This window comes from Mizuhopecten yessoensis, unplaced genomic scaffold, assembly GCF_002113885.1.
Source record: "Mizuhopecten yessoensis strain PY_sf001 unplaced genomic scaffold, ASM211388v2 scaffold6759, whole genome shotgun sequence".
NCBI classification, from domain to species: domain Eukaryota; kingdom Metazoa; phylum Mollusca; class Bivalvia; order Pectinida; family Pectinidae; genus Mizuhopecten; species Mizuhopecten yessoensis.
The window spans coordinates 769151-786631 of NW_018406710.1; the positions used below are offsets into that span (position 1 = coordinate 769151).

The 17481-nt window shown below is 36.1% G+C and overlaps 2 protein-coding genes across 3 annotated transcripts in view; one reads left to right on the top strand and one right to left on the bottom strand.

Moving 5' to 3' along the window:
• Window positions 1–250: 250 nt before the first annotated feature.
• On the bottom strand, window positions 251–3135 carry LOC110452589 (uncharacterized protein SCO4629-like). Its single transcript, XM_021501220.1, has 3 exons — window positions 2815–3135; window positions 2028–2151; window positions 251–1575 (listed from the first exon to the last, which is right to left on the bottom strand). Exons 1-3 carry the CDS (start codon window positions 2968–2970, stop codon window positions 1103–1105), a joined length of 753 nt encoding a protein of 250 aa, XP_021356895.1. The 5' UTR covers window positions 2971–3135; the 3' UTR covers window positions 251–1102.
• A 224-nt stretch (window positions 3136–3359) lies between these two features.
• Window positions 3360–17481, top strand: part of LOC110452601 (kinesin-like protein KIF15) — a 43572-nt gene continuing 29450 nt past the window's right edge. For both annotated transcript variants that reach the window (XM_021501235.1, XM_021501233.1), the window contains exons 1-15: window positions 3360–3444; window positions 5509–5539; window positions 6556–6727; window positions 7224–7300; window positions 8239–8276; window positions 8653–8753; window positions 9587–9766; window positions 10776–10877; window positions 11582–11689; window positions 11836–11961; window positions 12656–12714; window positions 13121–13184; window positions 14271–14382; window positions 15765–15874; window positions 17153–17314. In XM_021501235.1, coding sequence (XP_021356910.1) covers window positions 3435–3444; window positions 5509–5539; window positions 6556–6727; window positions 7224–7300; window positions 8239–8276; window positions 8653–8753; window positions 9587–9766; window positions 10776–10877; window positions 11582–11689; window positions 11836–11961; window positions 12656–12714; window positions 13121–13184; window positions 14271–14382; window positions 15765–15874; window positions 17153–17314 — 1452 coding nt within the window. In that variant the 5' untranslated portion in view covers window positions 3360–3434. The remainder of the gene's footprint in view (window positions 3445–5508; window positions 5540–6555; window positions 6728–7223; window positions 7301–8238; window positions 8277–8652; window positions 8754–9586; window positions 9767–10775; window positions 10878–11581; window positions 11690–11835; window positions 11962–12655; window positions 12715–13120; window positions 13185–14270; window positions 14383–15764; window positions 15875–17152; window positions 17315–17481) is intronic.

The window sequence follows — 17481 nt, forward strand, 5'->3', positions numbered from 1 at the left end:
CCCAGGGAGTTGAGAAAGGTATTGGCTGGTTGCAAAGGCCCTATAACCACGGATAATAATTTGTGAACCGCTTTGAGACGACCTACGATCTAGGTTATGATAAAGCGGTATATAAGAACCCCGAATTATTATAATTATATAATATTTATGATATGATGGATCAGCATGGCGTGAACTAAATCACGTTGAAGACGATTGTAAAGATACTAGAAAAGACAGCAACAACAAAAGACTAAACACCGACAGTCAAGTTATATCATTAATTTATTTTTCAATGGACAGTTTTGGTTCCATGACAACCGTTGTTTTAAGAGTTACCTAAATATATCATCCATCACCCTCCATCAAAGAACATTTATTTCCGCAATAGTTTTGTCGCGTGTCCATGACGTCTCAGTTTCCAACGTGTATTCGTTTCAACGTTATTCTTAGGATACGTCTTCGCGGCATCTTTCCCGCGTCACCGCCCGGGATACATCTCCGCGGCATCTTTCCCGCGTCACCGCACGGGATACATCTCCACGGTATCTTTCCCGCGTCACCGCCCCGGATACATCTCCGTGGTATCTTTCCCGCGCCACCGCCCGGGATACATCTCCGTGGTATCTTTCCCGTCTCACCGCCCGTGATACATCTCCATGGTATCTTTCCCGCGTCATCGCCCGTGATACATCTCCGTGGTATCTTTCCCGCGTCGTCGCCCGGGATACGTGTTCGTTGTATTTGTCTTGCAGCATCGGTTTATATCCCAGTATTTTCCAGCGTCTTCTGTATTTAAAAGAAAAAATGTTTGCATCACCGGGACACATTTGCACTGCCCCCATTATTTGCCTCGTGATATTACATCACGTCAACAGGTTATGGTTACTGTCTTTGTTCCGGTCATAGGGGAATGTGTCCGTTGTAGTTGCCTGACCGGAGACCGGTCATAGGGGAATGTGTCCGTCGTATTTGCCTGACCGGAGATCGGTCATAGGGGAATGTGTCCGTTGTAGTTGCCTGACCGGAGACCGGTCATAGGGGAATGTGTCCGTTGTAGTTGCCTGACCGGAGACCGGTCATAAGGGAATGTGTCCGTTGTATTTGCCTGACCGGAGACCGGTCATAGGGGAATGTGTCCGTTGTATTTGCCTGACCGGAGAAGACTAAGGTAACTGTCCCACACAACATCTGGTATATGTTGGTAAATTTGAAACCCTGTTTCCGGGTAAACTTTTAACCTGTACATACATCCCATCATCACTGTTATCACAGCTTTAAGCGACCCGACGTCAGGGTTCGGGTATTTACGTAATGGTATCGGTGGTGACGTCACCGTGACGTCAAGTTTCGTCGGATCTCCTGTCCACTGTTTCATAAAGGTAGCATACACACGTCTTTCCATGTGGGGCATTTGGACTAAAATGATACTCTTGAGGTTTTCTAATAGGTTTTTCGCCTCCAGCACATCGTATGAAAATGCAACGTTTTCTCCCGTGTTTGTGGCTTGTAATTCCAGCAGTATGCGTTCTTCTGGGACGCCTTTAGTCAACGCTATATCTCTAAATATCTCCGCTTCTGTCTTCCTCCATTTCCCTACAGCATCGCAAAATAAAAATAAAAAGATAAATAAAATGCTGATTAGGGTATTACCAATTAATATATTACAATTAAGCGATCTCGTACGTTGTGAAGATTTTGACAGAAGTGTAATAGATAACATTTGTATGAAGGGTAACGCTTCATTAACCCAAGGTTATTTGTCTATATGTTCGGAGTTTAACGTCATCACACCATATATGGTCATATCTAAGACTGGTGTCTTGGTGGGGTTTTTTCGGGACTAATGCAGATACTTGAGACCACAAGTCCTGCTTTTCTTGTGGGACTCGCGCGCCTACTTTCAGTCTGAAACTTTTCCCCTGTATCAAAATTTACGAAAAGAATTAAAAAAGAAGCATTGAATTGCAACTATCCGCTATTATCTGTTTTATTCATTTTCGACCTAATGTGATGGCTCAGTTTTCCACTCGAATATTACATTTTACCTCGTGTGAGGACTCCGACTTTGCCTGAAAACAGTAGACAGTCTGCCTTTCCGTCCAAGAACAGGTTCGACGCGTAGTCAGCTGTTCTGACGTCATGGTTACCCAGAACGAGTATGATGTCACTCTGAAAACAAATCGACGACATGCAGATGTATCATGATAATAATATAATAAAATAAATAATTAAAAAAAGATTCCGCTGGATCGATTGTCCTCCCCTCCAGACTTTTGATTAAACTACTATATATACAAGGTTCTTTTTTATCTTGATAATATTCCAGATGAGAAAAAACGTGTTTGTGTCAATATACGGACTTAGATAGCAAATATATCGTGTGGTGTCAATTAAATTGCAATGTCTATGTGAAAGAAGTTAAATGCTGTATATATATTGTAGAGCGGAGCTTGACATGGTCCGTTGCCGGTAGCATGTAGCGCGTCCGTCTAGAGTTTGGAGGGTCACGGGTTCGAATCCCGGTCTGGTCGTGAATTTAATTCTCCAACGTTCTCCTATAGCTATTGCATCATACAAAGATGTGCTGTGACCCATATCAGTTATAGCATGATATACATATATGTATATAGCATGAGACCTTAATCAATTATATGAAAATTCGGAACAACTGGATCAAATATTTCCCTGATGAAATGAGAATATCAAGAGATAAAGTGTAGCGTAACTAGACTGGGTATAGTTTTATATAAAAAAAGTTTTGTGCATACTTTTGCCTGTTTCAGTGAATATGGGATACCAAGCACTGGGTCTCTATAATTCCATCTACCCTACCTTTCTGGGTGTGTGGTTTAGTATCATGTAGTCCCAAATCGTCTGGGCAGCAGTCAAGTCCTTGTCGGGCACGGGATTGTTGCAGAACATCTTCCAGAGCCTCACATGACCATAACGCAATGATCTCATCACCAAACCGTTAGCCCGTCTCATCATATTGTAAAAATAATTCCGTCGCAATGAAATTACCACATGTTACACTATCCTATTTATAGATATTGCAAGTACAAAATAACGTAGTTGTGCTGCATTAAACATGCACGTAAAGCGAAACTGCCTTTCACGACGTAAACAGCACACATTCACGTGTTTTTGTTTACGTAGAGATGGGAAACCCCCCTATTGTGACGTAATAGGGTTTTCTGTGGTTAGTGCGGCAGTCTTTATTTTCGTAAAAGTGAATGAATGATATAATTAATATTTAAATTGCAATTATTTTCAAGCATGTTACATTTCACTGTCATTGTTTATTGCAGAAACTTTTGTTAAAATGAACGGAGAGTTTCGCATTTTTTTTTTATCTCGTTAACAACGAGAATCTCGTTAGCGCCAGTTTTCGAAACATCAATATTGCGGTATAAATAAGGATATCGTCGATACATTCTGCGTACAAACCGATCATGACTGCTGGTAAGTTGCAACCGATGTGTTTAATTTTCATAAGATATCATGATTTTGTAGGAAAAATCAAAATATCTATATTTGATGCCTGAATGTGACATCACCGAACAAGTTCATCGCCTGTTCGATCGCGAGCTGTAAAGCTGACAATGCAATATTGGCAACATCAATTTGGAATGGTCAGCTACAAGAGCACATTGTCAGACTGTCAATCCCTGGTACATCAGGGAGATGTGGACAATAAGGCGTATGCATGATTTTGTGTCCAGGATCGCGTTACTGTACCCTGTGGCCTTCTGCTGTGGCATGGCCAGATCTGAACCGATGGGTTTAAATTCAGAATATTTAGTTCTTTAAGAAAACAAACTGAATAGCCAGGTACTAGTAACGACACCATATATCTACATCACATTCAATTTTACACAGGATATTATACATTCACAGATGTATATAGATAAATGTTTCAAACATATAGTGGAACTGGACTGGGTGGTTTGCTGGCAACCTGTAGTGTAGCTGCGATAACATAGCTCTAAACGACGGACGGACGATTTCTGATAAATGGTCGTCGTCGTTGGGAGCAGAGAGTAGGCAGGGTATGAATATCTGTATCTGTATGGAATACACTGCTAGATCCCAATTAAGGTAATATTGCAGTGGGTGAGAGAGCGCAGATGTAATTAATCGAGCGATTCGAGGGCTGATCGATTTCAACGCCTCGATAAGTGTCACAATTCACAATTGAGTCACTTAGGTGGTTCCAGTCTATAGTTGTTCTAACTAGGAACGAGTTCCTGTACTGTACATGTTCAGACCTACTTGATGGAACGACTAAACCTCTGTTGTTTAAACGGGCTGAACGGTCGACAATGTTGGTGGTATATCAAAGTCCGTATATGATTTGGCACGGATGTTCCTCACTGCCTTGTTTGCGGGCTGTCAGGTATCTCTGAGGTGGTGTGGCTGGCACCAACCCCTCAACGACTTTGTAGTAGTAAGACAGCCTGATGTTGCGTCGCCTCTCCTGTAGTGGTGGTAATATTCATTCTAGCAACCTGTGGCTTAAAATTAAGGTAGCTCATGGTTGAGTGTCTGTCTTCCTCTTCTCTTCAAGGGGGTACCAAATGAAACCTGGGTTGTATCTTTTTGGGGTCAAAGTCTTAGAAAAAGGAGGGAAGAATGAACATGTAGAAGGACAAGGTAATTCAATTGGTATAGCATCCATCTAGAGCTGTATGGAGGGTCCTGGGTTTGAATCTCAGTCTGGCTGTGCATTTTACTTTCTTCTCCTGTTACATGTATGTCACCTTGGTACAATACACTAGCTGCTTCCTACCGACTTGGCTAGAGAGAATTTCTCTTTAGCTCATTCGGTAGAGCGTAAGACTATAGTAAGTCAGAGGTCCTGTGTTCGACTCCTAGCTAGCAGAGGCATTGGAAAATAGTGATCTTCGTTACCTATATATGGAGTAAACATATATACCACAACATTTTGTTCACACTCCGTCGGATGGGACTATAAATGGTGGCCCGTGTGAGAACTGTCCAATCTCGGACGAAAAAGATCCCTTTATTATGTACCTCACTTCCGGTCCAGGCTTGGTGTTGCTAATACGATTAGTGTTAGATATATATAAGTTAAGGCAAACATTAGGCCTAGGAATCAACTTACAAAAAATTAGGCTTATACATTAAACACATATTGGATAAACGGCTCCTTCTCTCCTCTGTTTCCCTTTTCTATCCCTTCACTCCATACTTTATCCCTTCTACTCATTTTCCTGTCTTTCCTTCTTCTGCTGGATAATTTAACCGAACTACTCGGTAGTGAAGCGGACGTAAAACCAATCAATCAGTCAATCTAGATCTGCACAAGTTAACTTCATAAGTCCTGTTACAATTGGATTATGAAGGGCTTAATACTTAACTTTTAAAGTGAAAATTGAATAATCAGCATTCCATAAATACATTATCTCCTAAATATATAAGTCACTTTGTGCATTGTTGTCTCATATTTGGAGCCGATAATATAAAACATGTAACTGTGTTTGACAATTCTTCTTTCTCTTTCAGGTGGTTCCAATGGTGCTGAAGAAATAGCAAGGTAGAAAAGAGTGAAAGCCAGTATAGTTATTCTGTATGGGTTATAAGAACAAGCTAAACTGATACATCAATAATATCAGTTGATTCTTGGATGATATAAGGTGTATTTTGAGGCAGTAATATGTATATCAGCAAATAGAAAATGGTCATGATCATGTTTAAGTTATATATCTTAAAACAAAATAAAACTGGAATCATCAATATCTTGCTTAAAAATTAATTTCTGATGAAATTTTTATAAATGAATTTTACTCGTTGGATGCAAGATTTTTTTTTATAAAAAATGCAATTGGACAAAAGCAATTTGTAGAATTGTTCAGATTATGGTCTGGTATTAACTTTTGTATGAGGAACTTCATTTTCTGAAAATTTCTTCCCCATTTTAACTAGAGCTTGAGGTTGTTCTAAAGAAGTGTTGTTAATTAGTGATGGGCAATCGGTTTAAAATCATAATCAATAATTGGTTTGTAATCGGAAGTAGTAAACCGATCAATGATCGATTGCAGAGTTGGTTCATAATTTTATGGGATTGAATATCCAAATAAAGTAAGAACACTATCATTACACCAATAGACAGAGTTGTTAACTATACTCCAGGTTTCGTTCTTTTATAATGAATGGATTTCAAGCAATTTTTATGCAGTTTTATCAATCATATAATAAATGTCATATATAAGAATATATGAATTTCAATATATTTTTTACATTGAAAACATGAAAACTTTGATTTCGATGAAGGACCAATTATATCGATAATGGAATTTGCAATCTAGAATCAAAATCAGAAAGGTCAAACTGATCAATTTTCGATTATAATCGATCATCAGCCCATCACTACTGTTAATTATATATATATATAATGATATATGCAGTACGTTAAATTTAATCATTTAAAGTTTCAAGAGATTTAGTTTTTGTCACTTGCACTAACAAGTGTAATACTGGTATATATATATATATATATATGTGTGTGTGATTGTGCACTCGACATGCTCAAAATGATTTTGGTTTGAACAGTGATGGGGATGCTATCAAAGTGTTTGTGAGAATCCGTCCTCCTGATCAGGGAGATTCCGGACACCAGCAGAGTGTTGACGTTGATCAAACTGGATGTGCCGTCGTAGTACAAACAAAACCAGTACCAAAAATCTTCACTTTTGATCAAGTTGTCAACATCAATGCACAACAGGTAATTTAGTCCTTACCCACCATGGCCAGAAGTCATGACATTTTCAACTAGCTCTATAGGGATATTGAATGAAAGCATATTTAAAGCCCCGCCTGTTTTGTGTTTGATCATAAAGTAAACACCTCAATTGTATGACCAATAACAATGGTTATAATGTATTCATTCCAGGGCTTGAAATTAATTTCAAATGCCACTAGTCTATTGGGGTATTTTATTTCTTGCTTTACTAGTCCATGTGCAAATTTCACTAAACCAAAGATTATTCAATATTGAATAAGATCAGCGACATTTTGACTTGTAAATTGGGCTAGCGGTGTCAGAACCACTAGTTCAGCTGGAAATTTCACTAGTTTCAGACTATCGGGCTATATAGCTATCCGTTGTTGTCTATAGCCCTGCATGCACTGGGCTCAAATTTACATATTAATTGTTACAGGTTAAATAAGAGCATCTTTTCATCCCTATTTTCAATGCAATGTTTACATTTTGTTGCCAGGAAGCTGTTTTTTCGGTAGTAGGGAAGACGTTGATAGAGAGCTGTGTCAGTGGGTATAATGGCACAATTTTTGCATAGTAAGTATACTTATCTCTCATGTCTTACTTATACACATGTATAGAAAGTACAGTTATATTTAACTGTCATGTGAAAGTTAAACATATATCCATAATTTGTTGACAAATATATTTGGAAAAAATTATAATCAAAGCAATTTACTCCAATTTTTTTTTAATTTTATTTTTATTTTTTTTTTACATTTTATACATATTAGCCATGAACATAATACTATAAGACTCTTTCATTCTCAGGGGTGTAGGATAGAGAAATCCCAACCGAGGGGTTTTCAAATTTGGTAAAACCCGGCTTTGACGAGGGTTTGGCCAAATTTGAAAATCCCAAAGGTGGAATTTCCCTATCCTACACCCTTGGGCATGAAAGATTATTTTTCTCTCATTACAAGCACCAGAATAAGCCCAGAAACCATGAAATGCGTTGGCATTTTGAAAATATCATATTTTTTTTCTGAGCTTTTTAGACGAAAACGAATCAGCCAGCCAGACTAAGCATATCACATTTTTGGCAAACATTGTTTGCACAGAAAAAATAATCACATCTTTTTAAAGTGTACAGTAAATATATCGTAAAAGGTTTTAATTTCATCACATCATCTTTCCCACATTGAGGCATCGGAGAGTTCTAAATTTGTGACATCACATCATTGTTGAGCCATTGTGACGTCACTTCACGTGAAATGGGGTGTAGAATAGAAAATTTCCTACACCCCTTTCTTACCCTGGACAGCTCTTTCTTACACACAGGGAAATGAGAGAAAAATGCATCATGGATTTTAATAATAAAAGAATTATCAAATTAATATAAAATTACTTAAATTAATGATATGACTTTAATGGTAAAATTGTGATTTTTGTTTTTGTCCAGATGTACATGTAGGTGTTAATTGTTGTACAGTGATTTTCCATAATAGATCATTCTAATCATTTCATTTCCTTAGTGGCCAGACAGGATCGGGTAAAACTTTCACCATGCTTGGTAAGTACGACTTGATTGAGTTTCATGAATATATTTTCTAATATATAGCTAATGAATGCATTTAAAGTAAATGCCCTTGGACTGAGCAATCGTCTAAATTAATGTACTGGTTATACGCGTACGGCTTAAACAGTGTAGATCAAGTCTGCAAATGAAGAAAGTTTTTCTCAGTGTGAAAATTGTTTGCAAAGAGTTGGATTTTTTAATTTGGCTGAAAAATATGTGCATAAAGTATAATGGTGTGGACAAAGTCTGCTTTAATTTGTTAAAAGTTTTTCAGTGTGAAAATTGTTTGCAAAGTTTTGGGTTTGCTTAATTAGCCTGAACAAATATGCACAAAGTATTAACAAGTATCTTCATTTGAATTGTTTTTAAGGACCTAGCGAAGATGCTGACAATTTCCAGCATAAAAACAGAGGCATAATACCAAGAAGTTTTGAGTATTTATTCAACCTCGTATCAAGAGAACAAGAATTGGTAAGAGATTGAATTTGATATGAATTTACTATTTATCCTGTTGTTCTAGAGGTCAGTTTGTTTATATAAAATCATTTGTTTATATAATTCACATTTATAAAAATATTCAACACAGAACAAAATTAACGGCTTAAAGGATACATGCAGTATTACAGTTTTTTGCATCATTATTTTATGATGCCAAAAAGACAGATGTTGCTTTAGCAACTGCGAGTGAATACCAAGTGTTCTGTAACTTCCACTGAATACCAAAATCCTCGATACTCCAGGGGCTACACTCACTTGCACTCTTTGAACCACTGGAATATTTCATTTTTCCAAATTGAAGGCTCCCAGGTCTGCCATCTCGCAGTCAGTGTGAGTTGTGTCCCCTAGAATAACGTATTCACCAACCAATCAAAATATGTGTAACACAATTCAGCAAAAATGTAAACATGGAAGCACCCCCCTTCGTCAGTCTTCGTTCATCAGCGAAACTAATGGAATAGTTGTGTTCATCGGAACTAAATCAGGTAGTTTTTTAAAGTCACTAGAAATTATTGTTCTGTGCTTTTTTGGTAGTAAATTGTGACAAAATCTGCACAACCTCATGTTTACGTTTCCTTTCTGCTTGTAAATTTAATATGAATGGATGCAGCCAGTCTTGTCTGCATCGAATCGGATGGGACCGACTTACTCAGACGCTGAAATCACAGTCTAAATCTTGCAAGGATTAAGAGTTGGTAGACCAGATTTATAGCACCAGATCATAATTGTTGGCCATCATAATTGTGAATACCCTTGTTTCTGGCAATAAAAGACATTTCATATATCCTATTATTTCTTTATTTCAGCATGGCAAGGGTAAGGAGTTCCTAATGAGGTGCACATTTCTAGAGATTTATCACGAGCAGGTGTATGACCTCCTGGATCCCTCCACCATGAGCCTGTCTTTAAGAGAGAGTATGAAGAAAGGCGTCTATGTGGACGGCCTGGCAGAGAAGGCCGTCACCAGTGCTAGTGAGGCCTACCAGGTTAGATGTTATTTCATCTGAAAATTAGAGATGGGAATCCATCACATTTTCATATAATCGGTGATCAATTATAATCGGTTTTGTAGACTAATGTGTTTCTCTTGTTGAAAATATAGTAACTTTTGATTGAATGTATAAATTACAAGTAAAAGTGATGAGAAGTTCTTTTAACACAACCAATAAAATTTTCTATGTGACGTTTCGATGACTAGTGTGATATGTACACTGTCACCTTCAACAGACAGAGAGAGCAATCTGCTCAAGCGGCAGTGGGCCAGTTCTAAATCGAGACGAGGGGGCTCAAAGACTCTCGCACATCTATGACCAAGTGTTAACAAAGCGTAGCTGAATTGAGTCATTTCGGTACATATAACAACTATTGTACATACGTTTCCAGCGTAGCCGAAATCGACATCGATTTTATGGACAACTCATACACATTTTACACCTTTATGTGCATACGCTTCACTGGTCATTTGTCTGATGAAGGTGACAGTGTACATATCACACTAGTCATCGAAACGTCACATAGAAAATGTTATTGGTTGTGTAAAAAGAACTTCTCATAATCCATACTTACCAACCTGAAGAAAATGTTTAGAAATACAAGTACAAGTGTATAAATGTTTTGAATCTTCATATCCATAATTTCTACACATTGAATGGTGTCACACAAATGGTCATTAAACGGATATAAATGCTGTTGTCTGCGAGTTGCAAAATGCAAAAAGTAAACTAGTTTATATGAAGAATTACAATAGTTCCTAGCTATTTTCAGATTCAAACATACCATGCTTTATCAGTATATATTATTACTGAACTTTTTTTATTTAAATTTTGCCTCAAATTAAATATACCGGTATTCATTTTTCATCTAATTTTCGATTGTTTTTTAAAATTACCCATCACTCCTTAGTCCTAAAAAATATATAAGCGATATTAATGTACATATGTAGATAATGGGGATGTTTGTTCATTAAAAATTTTGTGCTGATTTTACAAATCCTAGGTGTTGAATGACGGATGGAGGAATAGAAGAGTTGCCTCCACCTCCATGAACCGTGAGAGCTCCAGGAGTCACGCCGTTTTTACCATCTTTATTGAATCTAAAGTAAGTGTTAATTAAAAATCCCTGGGTTACCTCCCTTTATCAGTATGTAGACCTATATGGGGGAAAAAAATATATCAGATTTTTTTTTGGTTGGTTGGTTGGTTGAGGTGTTTAGCGCCTACATGTTAAATATATGTAGACCTATATGGGGGAAAAAAATATATCAGATGTTTTTTTGGTTGGTTGGTTGGTTGAGGTGTTTAGCGCCTACATGAACCGCCCTTACGGGTTTCATCCCACTGACGAAAGTGAGATGAAACCTGTAAGGGCGGATTCATGTAGGTGCTAAACACCTCAACCAAACAACCAACCAAAAAAAAAATCCACTGAAAGTATTCTAGAAGTACAACTTGTCTGTCATTTGTTTTATATATAAACTTTACAGATGTGGTGGAATTCTTTTCCTTTCTTCAATATTAATGCTTCAGAAATGTTTGGGGGAGCAATCAATTGCTGGTGCTGTCAAACTTTCATTTTATAGATCTAGACCACTCTTAGGAAGTTCAAAAAGCGCAGCCTCTTAGTAAATACATGTTCAGGTCACAATGAAACCACTACAATGGGGAACGTTGGTCTAAAATTATCTAGCATAGGTGGTCTCATAATGCAGGTGGTCTGATAACACAGGTGGTCTCTTTATGGAGGTGGCTGCATGAGCCGGTTTGACTAACACTTATGATAATTCCACATTTTTCTCGCTACAGGAACAGAAGTCTGGAGTACAGAATGTAAAGGAATCGCTTTTAAATCTTGTCGACCTCGCTGGAAGTGAACGGCAAAAAGATTCAAATGCAGATGGTCTGAGACTGAAAGTAAATATACATTTTTTTCTACATAAGGATATAACATTTCAGGAATGAGCTCTATGAAATGAAAGCTTATTGTGATAAAACATAATAATGTTAGAAGAGTGAACAGTTCTGTTATGTTTTATAAATGTGTTTGGTTTGTGTTATAGGAAGCTGGAAGCATCAACAAATCTCTGTCGGTGTTGGGAAAGTGTATCATGTCACTCGTAGATATAGCACATGACAAAGTGCGACACATACCTTACCGGGAGTCTAAGCTGACCTTCTTACTCAGGGTGAGTTGTTGGAAACAAGTATAAGGTCCCTTGTTGATAAAGAATAAAGTCAGCTTAACTGGGAGTCAAAACTACCGTCACTTAACTGTTCAGACTACAGCGTATTTGTTGGGAATTAACCCTGTGTGACCTTTGTTACACTTTTTGACCCTGTATGACCTTTGTTAGACTGTATGACCTTTGTTAGACTGTTTGATCTTGTATGACCTTTGTTATACTTTTTGACCCTGTATGACACTTATTAGACTGTTTGACATTGTATGACCTTTGTTACACTGTTTGACCCTGTATGACAAACTGTTTGACCTTGTATGACCTTTGTTAGACTATTTGACCCTGTATGACAGCCTGTTTGACCTTGTATGACCTTTGTTAGGCTGTTTGACCCTGTATGACCTTTATTTCACTCTTTGACCCTGAATGACTTGTGTTACATTGTTGGATCCTGAGTGAGTTTTGTTTTGCATTATTTGACCCTGTATGACCTTATGCCGCTTGTTTTTATGACCTTTAATCTCTTAACTCAACTTAACCATAACTTGTTTCACACTATCAACCCAAGATATCTTTTGAACCAACTTATAATAATAATTTGAACCATCTATATTCATGATGAAATTTATTATTGTTAAAACTAAAACAAGTGAAGTTAATTTCTTGCTGCTTTAAAAAAACATCTACTTGACCATTTCAGGACTCGTTAGGTGGAAATGCTAAGACACGCATCATAGCCTGTGTACATCCAGACTCAAGGTAAATGTACAAGACTTCTGAGTATATTGTTTGGGGTAAAAAGATAGAAAATACATTATATGCATGATTTTAACTCACTCATCCCTGAAATTTCATAATGAACTATTCCAACCTTTGAATTGGAAGAGCTCAAATGTGTCTTCAGGGGTAAATGAGTTGAACAATGCTTTATGACAATATGAACTAATCAAACTTTTCATTAAGTGTCGCCAAAAATTGCCTTAAAAATGCAAACTCTATTTTTTTTTATTTCAGATAGATCATTATTCAGAATTGATTATTCTCTGAATATTGCATGTTCATCTTCAGAAATTAGTTAGAAGATCACATATAAAATATATTATTAATGAAGAAGTTTCAGTTTCTAATATCTTCAATTGTACCACATTTTGAACATTTTCCACAGACATTTCGGGGAGACCTTGTCCACACTTCAATTTGCTCGACGAGCAAAGATGATAAAGAATAAGGTGAGAGCAAAATTATCAGGAGAATTCGGAGAAATATTACATACATTACTCCATATTTTTGTATGCACTTACATTACTAGTGGTGTCACAATATGCCCGGAGTGTTTCAAGATATATATATTGCAACACAGAATGAACGTATTGTGACACATATCCTGAAATATATATACATTGTATTGTTGTGGGAAAAATGTGTTCAATTTAAAACAAAATTGTTGTCGGAATGTTATCAACTTAATCATATATGGATCACACAGACTTAAGATTTTTGTGAAACCAAACATCAATGACGAAACTTAAACTGATTCCCACCTCTAGTTATAGCCTGATAAATGGTTATTGGCATGTCTGTCAGAATGTGTAGAAATGTGCAAAGTTTAAACACCAAGAAAATACACAAAGATAAATCCTTGAAAAATATTGCAATACAGTGAAATTTCTTCTCTGTATTGCGATACGATATGGCTATGTATTATTATATACCGGTTTCCTGATATATTGTGACAGCCCTAGCACTTACACACATGCATGAAAAGAGAGTGTGCTCAAACATCTTAGCATTAGATATAACTGCTATTTTTCATCAGTTGGTGGTCACATCGAAATTGAATGTTTCCATTGTTGCACTGGTACATCGTTGGTCAGCCATTTGAGAACAGATTTCATTCAAACTTTAAACAAAGATTTTGTATTTGATTACCTTGAATTGTATTTTAGGGTTTTAAAGTCAAGGCTAAGGTCATAGTTACTATTTATAGTAATTTGAGAAACAATGACACTACATAAACTTGTATGGGAGTTGAGGCATCCATGTTTTAAGACACTTACCAGTTCCAAAAAAGCAAGGATATATATACTTAATATACTATATACACTGCTGCTCTTACTCATTTCATATTTCAGGGTGCCCAGGTAAACACTTGCTATGTATAGCTAAACAATTAGTTGCTTTTTTGTCAGCAGATTCTTTTCTTTCACCAAAATCTAGATTTGGATGGGTTTTGAAATAAAAATAAATAAAACTGTTGGCTTGATGAATCTTGTGTCTAAAATTGTGTTAACATTATCATATCTAAACAAAAACAGGCAAAAGTGAATGAAGATACGCAAGGAAATTTGATGTCACTACAAGCTGAGATTCGCCGTCTCAAGGAGGAAAACCAACAACTACTCTCTGCTGGTGGAGCGGCTCTAACAAGTAAGATAAATAATTCAAAGCGCACTGTGGAAAGAAAGAAGTATTTAGCTTACTGAATGTATACCTAATTTCTTGTTGGCAGCATATTTAGAGACCTCTCTAGGAACATTTTTGGCATTATTTTTCAAGTTAAAATGTTGAACAATTTAGAGCAATGAGATGAAAATCCCTTTTCAAGGATCTCTGAATTACTGTCAAAAAATAACTATGCATTGGAAATGGCTGTCCGGCATATCTATTCCGTCTTTGCGTATTGCAGAGTTATCTGCTCTTGTGAGCAGGTATTGATTTTTACGTCATTTGTTTGTGAGATTAAAGTCATCAATTTTTGAGAAAACGACGTCATTTTCTCACACAAACCAATGACGTAACAATCAATACCTGCTCACAAGAGAAGTACTATTGCCAATTTTGGGGCTCTTCAGGCAATTTGTATATAAAGAATAAAAAAGATTGGTGTTTTAAGTTTATAAATATTATGTGATTGCACTGATCATAAATATGTGTATAGCATTTAAATAGTTGAAACGTTTTATTAATTGATGTTACAGTTGTTCTCTATGTCAGAAAATATGAATGATACTTTCTCAGTTCTGTTAAAATATCACACTCTTTCCCAACCAAAAAACTTTGAAGCAAAGGTAGAAATATCACTCCTTGACTAGTTACCAAATCAAGTTTTCATCAATGCTCAAAGTTCATTTGAACATCTGTTTCATTTAAGATCATTGTTCAAATACCATTTACCATTTACTGAATTAGTTGTTCCCTGGCATACACTGTCAAAGTATTTGTCAAAAAGTTAATTTTAGCAGATCTAATTAAGTCCTATAAGCTATAATATATTGGGAAATTTTCGCTGCAGTTTGCTTTTTGTCCTTTTTTCACCCTCAGTAATGTGGGCAAATTTACATTACAGCAAATATTAGTAAACAACATAATATACATGGCAATTAAATGTACTGTGTGGAATTATCACTGTAAATGATGCCGTTAGAAGCACTGTCCCACTACAAACAGAACACATTACATCTCCAGCACACACATAGGGAGATATTAGGTGGCATAGGACTAGTAGTTAGCGCCTGATAAGGCAGCTCCTGCGAATTCCTCAAATTGTATTGATTACTGTATATGCTTATTGTATTGATTGAATATCTATGTACTGTAAAGCGCTTCAGAGTGGCTTATGTTAGCTAGATAGGGCACTATATCAAAATTAATGTTGTATATTTTTTAATTTAAAAAAAAAATGGATTTTACTTTGGAAGGACAAAAGTTTGACTGGGCGACAGTTTCCAGCTGGTACACTATAATTCATATTGTGGAAGGTAATTTCTACATTTATAGTCAGAAATTGATGGTGTTATATATTTGATTAGGTACTGATCAGTCACAAGGTCCTAAAAACCATGAAGCTGGTTCGTCTGTATGGAAGGAGAGATTTGTGAATGCCATGATGCTAAAGGAGAAATCTGATGTGGACAAGAGGGTAAGAATAAGTGTATCTCCGACTTTTGAATGCAAAAGATCATAGTACACAGAAACACCTTTTCAGTGACACTTAATTCAAATAAGGCCAAATAAAAAAAAAAATGGTTTCCGCTGACCCTACCTACCCTAGATTTTTGTGCCTACCCTGAAGTTTGTTTTGGCATTTAGTGATATGCACTGTTAAAGTCAGAGCTCCTGATCTATATAAGCAAAGCTAAAATATTGTCCATAATAACAAAACTGCAAACCTACCTACCCTTTTTTTCTGAGGATAGTAGCAGAAACACAAGTCATTTTTTTTCCAACAAAGGAAAACAGATGCTGCAAATAAAACCTGAACCAAATATCCCATGAACAGACAAAATATGATATTCCATTTTGAATTCATGTTCATTAAAACATGTACTGTAAAATTTGGGGATCAAAGGTTTTGCTATATATGTCCTATTTTGGGATTCACATTTTACTGCAAAATGTTTTGCCAGAAAATTGCAATTTATCACAGTTTGAAGGTATATATAGAAAAGATTTGTGCATAAAAATTGATGTAAGCTTTGGAAATGTTTGAAAAATGTAATCTGTTGGAAAACACCATCTTGATAATAACAGAAATTAGCAAAACGTTTGTTTAATGAATTGACTGAACGAGACATTCGTGTTTAAAGGTTTGGAATATAATTCAAAAGTTCTTATTTGCATTAATTTTACATGGCAATCGTTTTTTCATGCCTCTGAGTGTTTATTTGAACTTACAATTAATACATTATTTTCAAAAAGTTTTCTTTAAGATCATATTTTGCAGGAAAACGTTTGCAAAAATTCTCTAAAAAGTCATTTGCCATATATTTTTTGTATACGGGTAATCATTTTCTAATGATGTTTGCGTAAAATGATGGGCCAAGAACAAAACAAACCTATATGAATACAAATAGGTACAGCAATATCAACCTCTTGTCCATTAATACTGTAAAGGCACTTTTTTAGCAGACTCCAATTTTAGCATATAATCAAATGTTAACAGCTTAGCACATTGATGAATCGGCCCAATGATAATACACTGTATGTAGTAAAAAACAGAACTTCAGTTAGCAAAATCATAATTCAGCTTAATACACGACCAAAAATGCTAAATTCAGAATTTGTATGCTGACAGATGTACTACTGTAAAACTGTTCATTTAATTCATTTAAAAAGCTAAACTTATTTGAATCCTCTTTGAAATAATCAATGAAAAAATCATGTATTATTTACATTCAAAATATGCAAACTATTTCAGCCGTTACAAGAGAAGATTATGAAACTTGAAGAACTCTGCAATAAGAAGGACAAGATTTTACAGTCAACAAAAATGATAATTAAATTCCGAGAGAACCATATCACTAGGCTAGAGAAGACTATCAAATCTAAAGAAGGATGGGCCGATTCAGAAGAACTCATGGTAAGTAATACAAAATGGAACTGATTCTTCCAAGAGTTAATGGTAAGATGTTCTGGACAAAAATTAAGATCCATTTTCCTTTCACTGGAATGCATTGATGACGTCACCGTGGTTGGAATATTATAAGACTCTTTCATGCTCAGGGGTGTATAGGATAGGGAAATTCC

Bases quoted from the DNA above. Each gene is read 5' to 3' on its own strand.
- LOC110452589 (XM_021501220.1), bottom strand. From the start codon at position 2,970: ATGATGAGACGGGCTAACGGTTTGGTGATGAGATCATTGCGTTATGGT. The intron at 2,152-2,814 runs GTAGGGTAGATG...ATTTGTTTTCAG, and splicing joins TAAACCACACACCCAGAAAG to AGTGACATCATACTCGTTCT. The intron at 1,576-2,027 runs GTAAAATGTAAT...GCGATGCTGTAG, and splicing joins AGTCGGAGTCCTCACACGAG to GGAAATGGAGGAAGACAGAA.